At 48.1% G+C, this 19,316-nt stretch overlaps 1 protein-coding gene across 3 annotated transcripts in view; it reads left to right on the top strand.

The window, feature by feature from the left end:
• Positions 1-1,088: 1,088 nt before the first annotated feature.
• TMEM72 (transmembrane protein 72) overlaps positions 1,089-19,316 on the top strand; it is a 30,367-nt gene continuing 12,139 nt past the window's right edge. Inside the window, exons 1-2 of one of the 3 annotated variants that reach the window (XM_059398032.1) lie at positions 1,091-1,445; positions 19,202-19,268. In XM_059398032.1, coding sequence (XP_059254015.1) covers positions 1,142-1,445; positions 19,202-19,268 — 371 coding nt within the window. In that variant the 5' untranslated portion in view covers positions 1,091-1,141. Of the gene's footprint in view, positions 1,446-19,201; positions 19,269-19,316 lie in introns of all 3 variants that reach the window. The other 2 variants (XM_059398033.1, XM_059398034.1) reach the window with 2 other exon arrangements.

Genomic DNA, 19,316 nt, shown 5'->3' with positions numbered 1-19,316 from the left:
ATATGAGAGTATAGGGTCCTCATAAAGCAGTAAGCAAAACAGACTATGCCTGAATTTTTATTATCATTACAATTTGGTTTTGGGGTTTTGGGTTTTTGTTTTTGTTTCAGTTTTTTTACCAATTTGGTGGTTTTGCTATCTATCCCATCTGAGCACAGGAGTAAAAGACTTGAGAAAAAATGCCTGGGAGAAAAGCTAAAACTTGAATCATGCAATTCCTCGCATCAATGAGTAAATTGAGAATTAGCAAAAGCCCACGACTGTCGACTTTTTGAAGCTGGGCTTCTTAGAGCAGCAATCAGAACATACTTTGAGAGCCACCAGTCTAGCCAAACCCTCCCATTTGTTTTCTGCAAAAGTTACTATAGCTCACAAATATCTCTGGGTTTCCCCAAGGTCACCAGTTAATTATTGACATAGAAAGCCTCCTCCCAAAGTATCCCAGTGATTTCCCACATCGCGCATCAGGGATGCATGTCAGGGATAAAGGAGGGTACGTGTGGCGTCGGCCTGAGCTCTAGGTATGTCTGGTCGAGTCCAAATTCAACACAGACTGCAAAGTTTTCTATCTATATGCAGAAGAGAAGCTTGGAACTCATTTCAAAAGCTGCTTCTGGGGGCGCCTGGGTAGTTCAGTGGGTTAAAGCCTCTGCCTTTGGCTCAGGTCATGATCCTGGGGTCCTGGGATCGAGCTCCGCATCGGGCTCTCTGCTCAGCAGGGAGCCTGCTTCCTCCTCTCTCTGCCTGCCTCTCTGCCTACTTGTGATCTCTGTCTGTCAAATAAATGAATAAAATCTTAAAAAAAAAAAAAAAAGCTGCTTCTGCTGGTGATTTAAAAACACATCTTTTTCTCCCGCACACACACTGACATGGACCTGTCCCCTCTAGACACCAGCTCTCCTAGACCCAGTGGGCCTGAGATCAAGGTGTGACTTGTTCAGAGCTGACCAGGAAGGAAGGGCCTGGGCTGTCTCCCTGGCTCTCTCCTCCCGCCCAGAAATGGTTAATTGCCAGCTCCAGGCTGCCTCCAGCCCAGCCCTAATTGGCGTGATCTCAAGCGGCTGGCTGGCCGTGCTGGAACCGCAGCAGCTCCGGGCCAGGCTGGAGCTGCACGGAGCAGCAGAGGCATTCTTCCAAGGTAATGATTAAGCTAAGCGTCTGGCAAGGGCATAGGCAGCAGAGCCAGGAAGGTGAGCCCTATTCACACCTCAACCAGGCCGTGGTGGCCAAGACTGGTTTGGAAGGCAGGGCCCCAGGGCACGGGGGCCCAGAGCCGACAGCCACAGCCTCCCCCTGCACACGGGCATCAAGGAGCATCTCAGGCCGGAGTCTCTGCTGCCTGCCCTACTGGGACCCTGCCCTCAACCCTGGCACCATGAAGCTGCAAAAGTTCTGGACTGGTCTGGAATACACCTGCCGGCTCCTGGGCATCACCACCGCTGCAGGTAAGACCCCGCCTCCCAGCTGCAGTCCCCTGGGCTCTAGGCATAGTAGACAAGGCTGCTCAAGGGGTGGGAGCCAGAAGGCTGGGGACGAATGGACACATCTGGCCACATCTGCCTTCACTTTTCTTCCCAATGCCTCCAGAAACTGCTCCGCAGGGCAGCAGCAGGTGCAGTGGGGTGAGCCTGGGTGAGGGAGCCTGGTGCTGGATCTCCACTTGGCTGGCCCCCACCCATGTGACCTAGGGAGCCCTCGGTGTCCTCATCTGCAAAATAAGTAGAGAGGGTCTCCCCTACCTCCTTGAGGGTTATTGTAAGGTGGAGGTGAGAGCGGAAGCTGAAGGTCTAAGAAGCCCAGGCAAATGTGAGAGTTGGATGCTTCGCTGTATAGTTATGAAGCCGGTCAACAGAGCTCGTCATGTTTTACTCAAACCATGGCTCCATTTCAAGGAAAGAGAAATCCCAGCACTTGGGACAGGCTGAGGTCCAGCAGTGGACATGGAGATCCCAGGCTTCCCTTGCCCCACTCCTCCCGCCATTAACATAAAGTCCCATAGAAATCCAGTGCCCCTTTCTGTGGTCTGACCTCAAGTATGCGCCATGGGTCTGAGGTAGAATGGCTCCCTAAGCTGGGCTCCTCTCCCTCACTTTGCCTGATCACAGGGCTGCTCGACTCTCAGAGCAGAACCAGAGCAGCCACCCTCCTGAGTTCTGCCTGCTCCCTTCCCCAGTGTAGATGCCAACCTTTGGCCCCTCCAGATCCCCCACATGGTCAGGGTCTGTGTGTGGATTGTGAGAAGGCAGTATTCTGAGCTCTCGGCTCTAGACTCCACTGTCCCTTGGGCATCAGGAAGAGATGCACATCGCTCGCCAAGTCCTTCCTTGCCACTGGACAACATCCAGTATGAGTCTTGGCAAGTTAAGAAATGTCTCCCAGCTCAGGACTCCAGCTGTGCTGGTTCCAGCCCCCACCCTGTCATTTGCTGATGTGTGACCTTGGGAGAGCCACCCAGTGCCTCTAGGATGGTACTTTCCAATCTGGACCTCCTGGCCAGCTGTTTTGGAGGATCAAGGATGCATAGAATGAGCAAAGCTCCATGAAACCGAGCCCATAAACCTCTTGGGAGAAGCCCACATGACCTGGTTCCGAGCTCAGTGGGGTGGCTGGCTGGTGGGCTCTTCTAGCATCTAGGTCTTCAGCACAGGAAGTCAGCTGTTGGGGAAGATCTAATGACATTCCTTCTATCGCAAGATGGAGCATCTGAGCCTAAACAGAGGCAGTGACCTTGCCCAAGGTCACCCTGCAGATCAGAGGGACAGCTAGTCTGGAGCCCAGGGGCCCCAGCTTTTGAAAAGGCCAGGACTCTGGCCAAGGAACTCCCTGCTCCCCAGAGTCAGAGTCTGGAATTGCTCTGCTGAGGGCCCTGAGTAAATGGCCCCATTCCTTACCTCAGTAATGGGCTGATGGGGGAACCTGTTCCAGCCTCTGCCAGAACCACCTTGTCACCTACATGCAGGGGAATGACTGCCCAGGTACACAACTTCCCATCCTGGGGAGAGGAAGGTAAACCTCAATAGGGCTTCTATGTCCGGAAGTCCTGGTCTACCATGTTGATCTTGAGCCCACCCTGCTCTCCTTAGGCCTTGGTTTCCAGGTAGGTAAAATGTACCCTTTTCAGCTCTCAGGTATTTTGGTGATAGCTCCCCTTGCTATAGTCTGCCAAGAACTGAGGCCTGCTTCCTCTCAGGAAGCTGTTTTAAGATATATCTATTTTCCCAATAGCCTTTCAAAAGACAGCTTAAAAGTCTGATATATCTCAGCCAGTGGAAGGGTTGGTGTCCGTGCATGCGCTTGCACACACACACACACACACACACACACACACACACACACACACACACACAGAGTTACTCTTAACCACAACTCTTATCTCTGTGCAGAGGGCCACTGTTAATGCTGAAGATGAGTCTTCCGCTTGGTTTTGATATAGGATCTAAGCTAAAAATAGGCCATGAGTTGTCTTTTAAGGGCCAGGCTTTCCAGTAATCTTGTTGGAGCCTTCTAGAGTTCTGGGAGCAAGTGGGAAGCTAGAGAGAGGGGCTTCAGGGCTCTTGGGCAAATCTCAAGTTTCTTCCAGCGTCACTAAACTCCTGGCCTGTTTCCAGGGTTTAAGATTTGCAAATTCCTTATTCCCTTAAGCCTCTTGTTATTGAAATCTCTGTTGAGAAGTCCGGGCCTCATTTACAGTAACACTGCTATAGATAAGAAATAAGGCTTGAGACAGAGGCTGTCACTTTGCAGAAACCCCAGGAGACCTAAGGTGGCCCTGGTCCTTCTATGAGAAGTGTAGGTTCTCCAGAAGCTAGAAAAAGCATGTGGCTCAAGATTGCTCAGAGTGTCACCAGCAGAGACCAGGGAGCTGCCAATGTGGCAGCCTCTTCCCTGAATCCCCTTCTCCTCTGCAGATGAGATCTGGGACCGCTAGAGGCCCAAGGGTACCAGACCCCAGGAGACTCCACCAGAATGGAAAGGCCCAGTGGCGATGGCCCAGCTGGCTGAGTTCATCTTTTCTTCGCCTCCCAGCCACTCTGGATGAAGCTTCATCAAGATGTCCAGGGGTCCCATGGGCCATTGCTGCCCCACCCCCATGCCCAGCCCTCACCACCAGTGGGCACTGACGAGCAGTGCCACTGCTAAACAGGGGTAGACAAGCCACAAACAGAGAGCACCCAGCTGAACTGTTCCTAAAATTAGAAGATTCTCTCCCATGAGATGCTTTTTATGACTTTGAGCCAGTCATAAGGGTTCCAAATCATCACAGAACTTCTCCCAAAATTTGTCTTACACTTGGCCAGCTTCACTCATTTGCATTACCTCCCTGGCATGGAAGGCTGTGTGTGTGTATGTGTGTGTGCACATGTGTGTGCGTATGTGCACCTATGCATGAGTGGACACATGTGTGACCACTGGTGTGTCTCCTGCTGAGACGGGGCTCCAAGAGTCACCCAAAGAAGCAAACACAGCTAGGGAACTGCACACAGACTGTGAGCGCTCCACAACTCCCTGTCCAGATGTTAGATACCCACTTGTCCAACCCTCAAAGCGGGTTCTCACTGTGTCCACATAAAGGTGGGGTCATGATATCTTGAGTTGGAGACTCAGGCCCTAGAGGATGCATGGCCCTGTGATTTATTTTCACTATAAACCAACCATTAGAAGAGAGAACCTGGGAATAGGTTTTACTGAGATGGGAACACAGAAGCACAGAATGCCCCTTCTCCGTCTTACAGGACTGGTCCCCATACCTGTTCTTGGAAGGCGGGATTGGCTTCACTTTGAACTTCCGCAATCCTCTTAATCCCTGAGGGAGAATCTCCCTGTGCTTGTCCTCACTCCTCAGTCCTAGTCCCAAGCCTGTGGGGAGGAGAATGGAAAGAACCCACTGTGTCAGCTGTTTGTGGAGACCTCTGTCACTTCCCTCGGGGCTAGGAGGCTCAAGAATGAGGCTTCTCACTGCCAGCACTTGAGGGTTTTCTTCGCTCTTCCAGCTCTACCCTGGGGTAACAGTTGATAATGAACATTTTGTGACCAAGTCCTGGGCTCCATGGCTTAGATGTAACATTTCCTTTCAGCTTCATAATTACCTTTTGAAGCCTCATCAATGCTCGCTCATCATCACCCCCACTATATGTGGGGAGAAACCGAAGCGTGGTGAAACACCTTGTCCGGGGTCTCACAACCAGGAGGCAGAGAGGCAAGTTTCTAACTGATGAGGGTCTATTCCTGAGAACCTTTCTCTTAAACATTGTATCCTCCACTTAAATCAGGCTAAAGGACATGTCTTTCTCTGGTTTGGCAATCCCAAGATGCAGGATACAATACCCATAAGAGCCTTGTCTGAGGCCATACCATACACAGGCTCAGGCAGGGGGGGGGGGTTATGCTGAGGTTGGGCACAGTTAAACACAGCATAGGAAGCATAGGAAGCATGACCAAATACTTCCAAAGTCTAAAGACTCTGATATTTGATCCAGATGTTCATTTTCTCTCTCTGAATAATTGCCGTGCAGACTTTGACTGACACTACCATAACCATCCAGCCAAATCCATTCCTGGACCTCATCAGAGGACAGACAAATCTGCTTACATTTCCAGAGGGAACTAGGGCAGGATCTTCCATTTATTGGTCCAGAGATGCATAACTGACAACAGTGAGAGGAAGTCATGATCTTGCTAAAGCCCTGCTGGTATCTATGAGGGCCAAATGCTGATCTTAGACGTATTTTACCCATGAGGAAACTGAAGCTCAGAATGTCCATGTAGCTTGGCACAGGTCACATGGCCCGTAGAAAGCGGCTCTGGTATTGGAGGTCCGGTCTGTCCACTCACAAGTCAGTGAGGCAGGGGCACATCCGGGGGCCGTCTGCACACTGCTCCAAAGAGAAGGGCACCACACAGCCAGCAAGGAAATGGACCAGCATTGAGACAAGGCCATTTAGAATGAGCCTTGCTTGTCAAGCTAATGTGCTCTTTCTCACAAATCAATGATTTTAGATCAACCTGGAATCACTTACGGGTTTTGTTTTGTTCCAGGTTTTTGACCCATTAACCTCTTCTCTACTTAAAGGACAGTGCCGCATTCCCAACAGCCCCACTCCTTACGAATACTCAGTTCGAAATGGAGATTTGGTTTATTAATACAGCCTAAGACAAAAGTAGCATTTAAACCCATTATTTTTTAAAGAGTACTGAAGAGTAAAGCAAATGCATAGTTTGACCTTAGCCCTATAAAAGTCTTAAAAACAACAACAACAACAACAACAACAAAACTAATGCTTCTGAGACAACCATCTTGGGCCCTCCACGCTAATTTCCATCCTTCTTAAATGTGTATCCCCATGACCATCTCCTGCCATCCAAGGAAGATTCCTGCACTTCAACATGTCCACGGTGGATTTATTACCCAAGCAAGACCCCACTGTTTTCAGAGCCTCCAAATGGATGTTGACTGCTTTTCTTTTCCAATCTGATTGTCCTAATGAGTAAATAAAATACCCCTACCTCTGTTCCACTCTCTTTCCACTGAAAGATCATATGATTTGGTTCAAACACTTTTTCTTTACTTCCTTATGCCTATATCTTCCTTAGATTTAGAATAAGGGATCTGTAACACTATTCAGCAAACATTTGCTGAGTCCCTACTCTGTGCCATGTAGACACATAGATCTATGCTACACAATCTTTCCTGAAGTCTGAAAAAGAAAGGTGACCCCTCCCCTTGAGAAGCACCAAGGTCCGACCAAGGAAACAAGCCAGAAATTACACATCCTAGCATGATTCTCTCCAGTATAGAGTTTGGAGGGATGAATTTGTGTCCTTCTCTACTAATTACAAGCTGTGTGACCTTAGGCATGTTACCTAGCCACTTTAAACATCAGTTATTTTACCTGTGAAATGGCGATAATGAGGGTACCTACCTTCCGGGGTTGTGAGCATTCAAAAAAACAATGACTAACGCAAAAACTGCCTGGCACATAGATTCTCAGTCAGTGCCAGTTAATTTTTAAAGGAATGTGTAGAACTCAGGGACTGTATAGCATGAGTGATGGGCTCTTCCTTTCAGATGGAAAAAGAAGGAAGACCAGAGGAAAAGAACAAGGCAATCTATGACCCTGAAAGCTACAAAGTGAGGAAGGAGTTAGAATGTGAAGTCTTCTACTGAGTAACATTTTCCTTCACATTTTAAGGTTGGGTCATTAGGATCAGCTCAAGGAAATTGGGTTATTTCTGTACTCCATGTAGTGACCAAATCAGAAGGAAGATGGTAGCCTCATTTTTTTTTTTAAATGGGCTGAAAATTCTCTTAAAATTGTCCTCAGTTCTGAACAACCATCTGAAGAGGGCTATTATCAAAAAGGATTGTCCTTACATACCACTGGCAGATGCTGAGAAGAGAGTGGCTTCTGTGGGCTCCCTCTGAACCTTCCTAGATTACAGAGGCCAGGAGAAGGTCTGATGAAGAAACATGGCTTATGAATATCTGGAGGTTCAGTTATTGTTGCTGGCACCAGGAAAGCTGTCATGTGGAAGGGTGAGCAGATGCATTCTTTCTGAATGTGAGAAAGAATAAGAAGCAAATACCTTGGGCAAATACTTTAACCTGAAATCAAGACCCGGAAGAAATTTCCCCTGTGGGTCCTTACAAGAAAGATGCTATTCTGTGTTAGAGACAATGTCCTCAGTAGTATCAGTGAACCTGCAGGATTGTAAATGACATCATCATCAAAAAGTAGCATATCAGGGGCACCTGGGTGGCTCAGTGGGTTAAAGCCTCTGCCTTCAGCTCGGGTCATGGTCTCAGGGTCCTGGGATCGAGCCCCACATTGGGCTCTCTGCTCAGTGGGGAGCCTGCTTCCTCCTCTCTCTCTCTGCCTGCCTCTCTGTCTCCTTGTGATCTCTCTGTCAAATAAATAAATAAAATCTTAAAAAACAAAAAAGTAGCATATCGGCACACGATCTATGCTACACAACCTTTCCTGAAGTCTGAAAAAAGAAAGGTTATTTTCAACTCACTCTATAGAACTAGCATTACTCTAATACCAAGACCATACAAAAGCATCATAAGGAAATTACAGACATACATCCCTCAACTTAACAGAAGTTAAAGTCCAAACAATGTTTTAGCACATCAAAAATAAATAAATAAATAAATAAATAAATAAATAAATAAATGCCAAGGGGGTAGTATATCATAAACAAGTGAAATATTAAGGTTGCTTTAATATTTGAAAATCAATCGATATAGCTGACCATGTTAACAAACTAGTAAAGAAAAGCTTATATTATGAAAATAGGTACAGAGAAGGCATTTGACAAAATTCAGCATTGTGTCATGACAAAAACTATCTCCAAACTGGAAAGAGAAGAAAACTTTCTCAGCCTATAAAAAGCATCTACCAAAAAACCCTGTAACTACTTACAAGTCAAAGATCAGGTGTTCTCCTCCTAAGTCAGTAACAAGACAAGGATGTCCACTATCATCATTTTTAGACAATATTGTATTACCAATTCTAAAGAGTATGATAAGGCAAGAGAAATAAAATGCATACAGATCAGCAAAGAAGAGGAAAAACTTGTTATTCACAGATGACATGGTCCTCTATGGAAAATCGGATGGAATCTACCAGAAAAGCTGCCAGAACTAATAAAGGGTTCAGTAAGTTGCAGAAGACAAAATCAATATACGGAGACCAATCATATTTCAATATACTAGCAGCAAAAAATTAGAAAATGAAAAATTTGAAAGACAATGTATAATAGCATCAAAAATATGAAATAATTGGGGGTGAATCTGATCCCAAAAGTGTAAATAAAAAACTGTATACAGGAAACTAAAAAAAAAAAAATTGATGAGAGATAATAAAAAGACCTAAATAAATGGAAAAATATATCCTGCTCATGGGTCAGAAGACTTAACATTGTTTGGATGTCAACTCTTCCCAAAACTGCTGTACAGTTTAAATGCAATCCTAGTCAAAATTCCAACAGAGTTTTTTCTAAAACTTGAAGGTTGTTTCTAAAATTGGCCTGGAAATGCAAAGTTCTTAATATAACCAAAATGATTTTGTAAACAAAGAGCAAAGGACGTTAACACTACCTGATTTTAACACTTACTATAAGTCTACAGAAATCAAGACACTACAGTATGGACACAAAGAAAAATAAATAGATTCAGGCAACAGGACAGAGTCCAGAAATAGACCTACACATATATAAACAACAGACTTTTGACAAAAGTGTGGAGAAAATTTAGTGTAGAAAGGATAACTTTTTCAGCAAATTACACTGAGCAATATGCATTTACCAAAAACTGAATGTCTATCTACACCTCGTACCATACACAAAAAAGACAAAAAATTGATTATAGACCTAAATGTGAAACCTAAAACTATAAAACTTTTATTTTTTCCTAAATATTTTATTTATTTATTTATTTATTTATTTATTTAAGAGAGAGAGAATGAGAGAGACAGAGAGCTGGGGGAAGAATCAAAGGAGAGGGACAAGCCAACTCTGCGCTGAGCCTAGAACCCAACTCAGGGCTCGATCCCATGATCCTGAAGTCATGACCTGAGCCTAAATCAGAATCGAATGCTTAACTGACTGAGCCACCCAGGCACCCCGAAAACTACAAAACTTTTCTATAATCAGATAAACTCTAAGTAATGAGTTAGGCAGCCATTTCTTATTTACAATATCACACTTTCAGTCTGTAAAAGAACAAACTGATAAATTGCATGCTATCAAAATTAAAAACTTCACTTTTTAAAATATAATGTTAAAAGAATGAAAAAAAAGTTAACAAAGAGCTATGGTAGTAAATGAGCCCATGAAAAGATGTTCCGTATCATCGGTCATCAAGAAAATGCAAATCAAAATAAAATGAGACACTACTACATAGTATTAGAATGGCTTAAAATAAAGACACATTCAAAAATAAATAAGTAAATAAATAAAGACACATCACACCAAGTGCTGAATGTTGGCAAGGATGGGGAACTCTCATACACTCCTGATGGTGATGTAAAACGGTGCACTCGCTTTAAGAACATTTTGGCAGTTTCTTAAAAACTTAAACATATACCTACCATATGATCCAAACATTCCACTCCTAGCTATTTCTACCCAAGAGAAAAGAAAGCAAATGTCCATACAAAAATTGCACATGAATGTCCATAACATCTTTATTTGTAATAGTCAGAAGCTAGAGAAAACCCAAATGCCCATCAACAGATGAGTTATAAACTAACCAAGGTATATCCATACTACTTAGCAACAGAAAGGCATAACTACTGATACATGCTACCAGACGGATACACCTCAAAATAATTATATGTATGAAAGTAGACAGCCAAAAAAGAGTACATGCTGTATGATTCCATTTTTATAAACTTCTAGAGGATTTAAACTGATCTCTAGTGCTGAAAGCAGATCAGTGGCTGTCTGGGGGTGAATGGAAGTGTGGGAAGATAGTATTACCAGGAAACTAGAAGTCATTCTGCTTTCTGTGTCCCTCATGTTCTGGCAGGTTGGCTCAGCTAGATGTGTATGATAATGGCAGAGGCAGGAAAGAGCAGGCCCAGTTCACAAACCCACTTTATATCTTTGCTTGCATGATGCCTGATTTATCATCCTCTTGCCCAGAGCAAGTCACATTGCTAAGCTCAGATTCAAGGGATGGGGAAACAGACTTCACTCTAGCAAAGTCACATAACAAAGAGGGTGGACACAGAGAGGGGCATTACTGCACACTACCACAAGGCCTCCTGCAAGGCGAAAAAAACAAATCTCCTGGCTGGCCAACTTTGGTGTATAATTCATGTTTAGAGAATCAAGGTTAAAGAATCCCCATCAGTGCATTCTCTAGCCTTCAGGAAATTCTCCCCACACAGGCTTGTGGGAGGTGTTAGGGGTACTGAGTGCCACGCTATAGTCTAAAATCTCTTCTACTTGAATATCTAGAAGCCACAGCTTCTCCTGAGTTAAGAAATCTACGGCTACTACCTTCTTATCTCAATGGATTCTTAACAACTGACTCCAGAATCTTCATGTTCCTAGGAATGGTGCAAATCTAGCTCTTACCTCTACAACCAGCCATGACCCTTTCAGAACCTAAACCATCCCCAGCCATTGTCATCAGGTGGTACATTCTTACCTGAGATGTCCTTACAGACACTAAGACTAGTAGGAAGCACACCATACTTGAGGATGAAGAAGAGCCATGAATATAACAGGATGAGTTATGGGGCTGCCCTCAGCTGCAGTGAACATGACATTCTCAACCTTCTCCCTGGGCATCCAGAGCCAAGATCACTGTCTGGCGTGAAAAGTGACCTCTATGGCCCCCAGGGCACTGCATTGAATGTAAGATGGATATCAAAACTCAACCCAGGGGGCCTGGGTGGCTCAGTAGGTTTAGCCGCTGCCTTCAGCTCAGGTCATGATTTCAGGGTCCTGGGATCGAACCCCACATCGGGCTCTCTGCTCAGTGGGGAATCTGCTTCCCTTCCTCTCTCTCTCTGCCTACTTGTGATCTGTCAGATAAATAAATAAAATTCTTTAAAAAAAAAAAAACTCAACCCATCTATGGAGTCAGAACAGACAACCTATAGCCAACCATGAGGTCAGTCCGGGGACAAAAGCAGCACAAGCCCGGAGGCTGCCAGGAGAGCCCCTCGGCAGTCAGCACCACGGACAGGCCACATCCTTGTGAGCACGTTGGCCCTAAGCCCTTGGCATCCCTTGAAGGTTGCACAGAGGACAGGACACAAGAGACGTTGAAATGGATGGGGCTTTGGACTACTGATATCCCAGTCAGACCTGCAGAAGGGACCTAAGACAGGAAAATCAATGAATAAGCGTCAGTGTATAGATAAAAGCTCTTCAGCCACCATAAAAATGTGTATTAATGGAAGGAAAGGATGAGAATAAATCCTCTTCTCCCCCTTGAGAGTGCTTGCCTTTCTCAGTCAGGAACAAGCTTCCTCTCCTGATAATTCTATTAGCCATCTTCTAAATTTGAACAACACTCTATAATTTACTAAGACTGAATGTTTACAGTCACTGATGCATGCTTTTATTAGCCCCATTTTCTGGAAGAGAAAGCAGACGAGAGTGATGATTTGCTTGAGGAACCAGGACTCAGCTTTCCTGATCAAGCCTCACGTTCTCTCTGCTATAGCACAGCACCCTCAAAGCTTCCACCCACCCTCTGGGACCAGAGCTTCAGGACACCCAGGAGGAGGCTGAGAAGGTGGTGCGCCACAGGGTCTCAGTCCAGCACCTCTGATCCCTGCTAACCTAAACTAGAACAAACCATTCAGGAAAGCTACTCAGAAGAAAGCCCTAGGAGAAGAGAAAGCTGTGCCTTGTCCCAGACAAAAGGGACAGAGACTAGAGGGAAGGGGACAAGGTGAGGAGGCCAGGCTTGTCCATAAAAGCTAGTAGAGGAAGAGTTCACTCCAATGAGTGCCAAGGAAGTAGCCTCCCAGGGAGTTGTGCAGGAGAGGGGAGACAGAAGCCAGGGGCGGACTGAACTGGGTTGGGCTCCTAATGTGGTTCTGTTGGCCTGGGACGAGGAATAAACAGGAACCTGAGGGAAAGAAAACAGGGAAGGATGGAAGGTATCAATGGGCCGCTTAATGGTGGTATAAAAATGGTTACATTGCCACTCCGTCGGGCACCCCTCCCACCTACAGTGCAAAACCCAACACATCTGGGAATCGAGGCTGCTCTTGGTAGCTACTTTCTTCTTTCATTGTCTGGCGTGAAAAGTGACCTCTATGGCCCCCAGGGCACTGCACTGAATGTAAGATGGATATCAAAACTCAACCCAGGGGGCCTGGGTGGCTCTGGGAAAAGGCCTCAGTGTCATTTGTTGGAGTGAATTATTGATCCTGATTGCCCAGGTCACACTGAACCAGAGTCCTTCAAAGGCGAAGTTTCAGAGCTACCCATCAGGCTGCCTGGTGAGGAGGAAGGAGGACCAGAAGTACAGCCCGGACTCCACAAGTAGCTTAGAGGCTCCCAAACCCTGGGCCATGAACATCACCAGATGCCAGGGCTGCAGGCACTCAGTCTCGTGGCCAAAAAGGGGCCAATGCTACCACTGGCCAGCACTGGGAGTGAATTGTCTCCTTCCATGGACGTTGAGTGCCTCTTTAAATGTTGTGCCCAGGGGCCCTGCTGACCTCCCCCTCGTCCTGGCTCTGCCGGATGCCACATCTTCTCTGTGTCTTACAGACAGCCATGCCTAATTCTGGAAACTGGGGAGAGTTCCTGGGTCCAACTCCACAAAGCAAGGGTTGTACCCCTTCTCATCCATGAGGTCGACAGGAGGCCTCCAGGAGAGCAGGTGTCTACCTGTGCAGTCCTGGGGAGACAGACACGCAGGACACAGGAGGACCAAACCTCTTCTCACACACCAGTCCCATCTTTCACTTACCACTCCCCCTTCCAATTTAAGACCACACATCGTTATCTTTTCCTAGCTTCTGAAATGTCCCAGTTCTGGAAACTAGTCCCTTAGGAAAAAAAAAAAAAAAATTTTAGGGTACTCCAGACCCTCAGTCAAACCGTCTTGGGGTTCTGTTTCTGGGTCATGTGGAACTCTGGTGCCTTCCAAAGTCAGCTCATTCCCAGCACAGGTCAGTGAGAACAGCAGGCTAGCAGGGTTCATGGCAATGGCCCCTGCCATTGGCGTGGGGAAGTACTGGATGCAATTCACAAAATCCTCCTGCAGGAGGGGGTCTCAATTTTTACTTTCCTCACTTTTTCCACTGGGACTTTCTGTAAAATGAATCTGTAGAAGAGAACTACTTTGGATGAGGCAGAGCCTCACTAATCCTGTGTGAAATCCTAAGATATTACATCCCCGGTAGGATTCTGCAGCCCAGAAGTAGTCCCCAGACATCACCCAACCCCTAGGAGACTGCATCTCCCAGGCTGTGCCTGAATTTGAGCAGGAGGAGAGGTGCTGCAGGACCTAGGAGCCCATAGGTTGGCTTTCCGACAATCAAGCTAGGGACCAGTGAGAAGGGCCAGAGACCCAAGGGTCTTGGGGACACGCTCCCTGCTGAGAGTCAGAATATAGACCAGACAAAGGAACTTCTGCGCCAAAAACATCAGGTAATTAAGAAGATAGGATAAGCTGCTTTTCAGTTATCTGTGGCTGCAGAATAAAACTATTTCAAACTTTAGTGACTTAAGACTACATCAATTTTATTATGCTTGAAATGTTGTGGCTCAGGAATTCAGACAGAAAGCAGTGGAGACGGCTTGGCTGCATGAAGGCGGAGATCTCAGGTGCAGGGCTGCAATGGAGCATCTAGGGCTGAACATCTAGAGCTTTGCTTCTGACTGTTGGTTTAGTGCATTAGTTCTTCTCCACTTCATAACTGCTGGGGCTGGGATGTCATCTAGAAACTTCCTCACTGACACATCTATGCCTGGTGGAGAGGGCTGAGCCAGTGGGGGGCTGGTCATGAATCTCTCTCTCTCTCTTTCCCTCTTTCTCTTTTTCTCTCTCTCTAGCATTCTTTCTCCAGGGCTCACTTGGGCTTCCTCACACATGGTAGTCTCAGAAGCATCAGACTTCTTACAGAGGGAGTGGCTGCCCCAGAACCAGCATTTGAAGAGGGCGGGGCAGAAGCTCTTTGTGAACTGCAGTTTAAGTCTGGATCATTCTATAGGGCAAGAGAGTCACTAAGGCCAGCCCCCATTCAAAGGGAGGGGAATTAGACTCCACCTCTTCATGAGACAAGTTGCAAAGAATTTGTGGTTAGCTTCCATCTAATGCACCCTATTCTTACAAAGAAACCCCAAATTGCATTGCTATAATTAGGGGTATTTATCTTACTTAACAATACTAAGTACATGGGGGGCCAATTCCCATTTTCTGCCAAAGAGCCCAGCAATTAGATTACCGACCTGGTCTCTGGGACTGTTGTTGCCCCTGGGATCAGCAGGAATACCTTCACAAGGAGACCATTCCTAGCTCACTTTACCTCAGTCATGGCCGCTGGTGTGATGTTCAGAAGCCCAGGAGGCCTTTGGGGAGATGAGTACTGGGAAGGAGAGTAAGTTCTCGCAGAAACAGGCCTCATGCCCAGCATACTTATTGGCACCCAGACTGTGGGAATAGAGTTTCCCCCAGAATGCGGGGCGCAGCTTTCTCCGTGGACTTGGCTCCCTCGGAGGGGCAGGAGGAAGTTGCAAGGTGCAAAAAGACTTGAGGGTGTGGGCTCGGGAAGTCACACTGTCGCTGCCCCAGGTAGAACCCGTGACCTTGCCCAGGTACACGAACTGCACGAAGAAGCCCACGGAACCACGGTAGCAGCTCCAGACTCTCCTTCCTGCTGCTCCGGGCTCTCGTTTGTGCAGCTCTGGCTCCTGGCCTCACCTGGCCTTCCTTCTTGTTGGAGCCGTCCTGGTTCCCAGGCAGAATGGAGCCTGCATTCAGCGTGTTTGCTGGGCCCTGTCCTACCCTCCACGGCTCTTCATTTTCTGGGTCTACAACAGTCACTGCAGCACGTAGTTCCCTCACAGCGCCGTGCTTTACCAGGCCCGGCGCACAGGTTGTGCCATAAACATGGGTGCAGACTGACCACTGGGGACTCTGGACCCTGGACGACTGGAATGACTCTTGGATGGCTGGGTGGAACTGCCCTGGGCAAGGAGATTGGACTGGGGCTACTTCTGACCTTCAGAAGAGAACTCTGCTCAGGCTTGGGGCCCTGCACCAAGCCCTCGGGTTGGGGAGCAGAGGGGCCGTCACCACAACCCGCACCTTAGGCACCAGGAAGCTCCCTGAGGCCGTGAGGTGATTGTTGGCCATTCTGTGGCAGATGTTACAAAACTCCATTCACCGCTGGGCTTGGGGGACACGGCAGTCCAGTGCCCATGGCAACGAGGGTCTCATGCATGTGACACCCCCATTCACATGAAGGCCCCCAGGAAATGTGCTCCCCACCAGCACCATTCACACCATAGTCCTCCTCCGCTGGGGGTTCCTGGAGCCCCCTAAAAATCAGTCCTTCTTCTGGCTTCCCTCTGCCCCCTTTCCACCAGCCTGCCCTGGGCCAGGCGCTGCACCTCCAGGAGGCTTGCTGGGATGTTTCCATAAATAACATGGGGTTGAGGATTCCCACCTTGAGGGATGCGATCCAGACTACATAAGATGCATGGAAGCGGGGGGTGGTGGTGCCGTGTGTCGCACGTGCTGGGACTTCCTTGAGAGGTAGCTGGGCTGGCACACCCAGGGGTCTTCCGAACCCAGACACCTTCTGTTCCTACGCTGCCACCTTCCTCTACCCCAGGAAAAAAAAAAAAAAAAAAAGGAAACTAGGCTGCAATGGCAAGGCTGGCCCTTCTCTGTGCCTGGAGAGCTTGTCGGAGCCCCCAGGCAGAACCAGCCTCCCCTTCTGATCGTCTGTGCCTACTAACACCTGCGTATTAAAACAGGTGAACAAGGCCCCGGGCATACCATCAGGAGCCATGACCAGAACTTTGCTTCAGGCCAGGCCAGCAAAGGAGCCAGTGGCTCCCAGTGTGCTGGGACACCGGGAGGCCATGATCACTCAGAAGAACATGGTTACTTCCTCCCCTCTGCTGCTTCCTCTCAGCCAAATATAACCAAAGCCTCTTACCCTGTAGCCCGAAGTCAGGTCGCTTTCTGTAACGCCAATCTGAACATGTCGCTCAGCCTCCCCAAAACACTGAAGGCCCTCCCTGCCCATCCTGTGGACGCTGATATTTCAAGACCCACTCCCAGGCCTCGGCTCACAAGGACTGCCCATAGCCCCCTTCTGTGCTAAGTGCTTACCCATGGTTACCAAGGTAAGAACTCACAAAACGGGGATTCCAGCCCAACTCTCTGTCTTCTCCACTGTTTCATCGATTTTTTTTTTTTTAAACTACAAACCAGTGCTGCCCCTACAGCATTCCTAGAATGCCCCTTTGACTATAGACCTTTTGTTTCCATCAGAAGGCATCAGAGTAAGGGTTCTAAACAAATACGGGTAAAGGGCTGAGTTCCCAAGACCCTTTCCTGCCACCTGCTGGTCACTCACCGCAAGGCCATGCAAATCTCCAAAAACTGACCTCAACCCCGGAATGCGCACAAGGGGCTGAGCACCTGTAAGGTGCTTGGCACTAGTCAGCTAACTGAATCCTTATAACCATCATGCGCAAGAGGGGTAAGGTGGAATCTGAGGCTCAGAGAGACTGAGTGAATCAGCTTTTAACCGGCAGATGTGAGACCGAAGTGCTGGAATGGCCCAGGTTGGTAGATTGGTTTTGCCTATGCGCTCTGTGCCTCAGTTTCCCTCCTGTAAAATGAGGATAACATAAGACTTTCACATAGGACTGTAGTGATGACTTAAAAAGTTAGTAAGTGCTAAGTGCTGAGAACAGGACAGGATAGTTAGTGAAAACTAAATAGATGGGCATTTGCCTGCAGAACACACACACACACACACCCCATGCACATAGGCGCACATCTCACATACACGCACAGTCACACACACACACAGAAAATAGACAGTGGAAACCAGGAAACGGTCTGCCACCTGGAGCCAGAGTCTCATGTTTTGGTCTGCGGGTCCTTTGTTTTCTGGTGTGTCCTTGGGGCACACACGTACGGGGCATGGTGACTGACTGAGCCTTGTTTTCCCCAGTAAAATAGGAAGTACAGATGTGCCTGTGTCTCCAGCTGCTGGGAGGAGTGAGCACAAGTGTGACCATTGTGTATAAAGCATTAAGTGCTCTGTAGGTCATGCTGACCCTCTGGAAGGGTCTGTGGCTGCTCAGCACTCCTGGCCCCTCACCTGGTACAAGCGTGAACATCTAGAACCTGAAGAGGGCAAAGGCAGTGTCCCCCACGGCTCTAGACCAAGGCCAGGGGAGCCCCGGAACCTTCCCTCACCAAGCATACTTAGGCATCTCCCCTCCCTTCCTAGACTAAAGCACCCTGTTCCCTGCTCACTGAGGTACCTCCACAATCCAGTCCTCTCAGAAGTGAGAGGAGAGGTGCCTGTGGCCTCAGTGTGGGTCCTCACATGGCTTCTCATTTCCACATGGACAAAAGGCTCAGGACACCAGGAATGGAAGCTTACTGGGTGTCTTCCAGGGAGGAGAGTCATCAGACCCAGGGAAGCAGCCTCCTGAATAGCAGAGATAAACGGCCATGTACAGGCAGCCAAACACGACAGCCTAGCGCTGCCATCTTTGATGTTCCGGGAGGGAGACCAGAGGAAGCCACAATGCGGCCATTACCAGAGGGTGTCTGCTGACCCCAGAGAGAAATGGAGGACGCATGCAGTGTAATCAGTTAGGACCAGAAATAATTCTAGTTAGTGGGCCATGCAGCCCTGGAGGAAGGTTTCAGAATCCGTGAGTGCTGTCTGTGGAATGTTTCCATCGGCGAGCGGATGGGGTTGGAGCCACAGCTCATTGAATGAAGCAGAGAGAGCAAGGGAATCCCTGTGAGGAGACAGCCTGGAGTCAGCAAGTCTGGAAGGCTGGGTCCAAGACAATATTCACTCTGGACAAATGGAAGGCTGAGTACTTGCGTGCAAACCCCAACAGCCAAGAAGGGGCAGGAAGAAAGACGAAGCTAATCAGCTTCTTGTGTCAGAGCCCCTCAGGGGCTCAGCCAGCAGTGGGTCCAAAGCAAGGAACCAGGAGGTGTGATACAGCTACCAAAACAGCAAGTGAAAACGGGGTCACAGAAACAGCTAGAACAGTGATCCGGGCAACAGGGGTTGGGAAGGTCCCACCCATGGCCAAGCACTGAACCCAGACCCACAGCACATATGGGCATGGGCTGTAGGACAGTGAAGGCCCTTGAAGCCATGACTGTTGTGAAATCGAGGGTCTGGAGGCCTGGAAGCATATGTTGTCTCTGGGGGCATGAGGCATGGCCAGTGTGGGCAGAGGAGGAAAGGCATCTGCGATCTGGGAGCTGGAGTAAAAGACCTCTGGCCTTCTGCTGAAACCCATCTAGTTTCCAGAGACCAATCCAGAAGGCTCCTTGTTCCCTTGCGTTTTCCCAGCCACCAATCCCTGTGCCTGGAGAAGAGCCTCTCTGGCTCTCAGTCCCCGGGGAGAAGGCTCACTCCGCAGCCAGGGAACCTTCCACAGGGCCGCCATGTGGCTGGAGCACCCAGGCCCACCCTCCCCTCTCCTCTTCCCCTCTTAGTGTTGATCGGCGTGGGCACTGAGACCTTCCTCCAGGGGCAGTTCAAAAGCCTGGCTTTCTATTTGCTGTGAGTATGTGTGCATGTGCCCTTCCCTGCTGGCATGTTCTGGTCCAG

This window comes from Mustela nigripes, chromosome 4 (assembly GCF_022355385.1).
Source record: "Mustela nigripes isolate SB6536 chromosome 4, MUSNIG.SB6536, whole genome shotgun sequence".
NCBI classification, from domain to species: domain Eukaryota; kingdom Metazoa; phylum Chordata; class Mammalia; order Carnivora; family Mustelidae; genus Mustela; species Mustela nigripes.
This window is presented reverse-complemented; position numbering and strand designations above follow the sequence as displayed.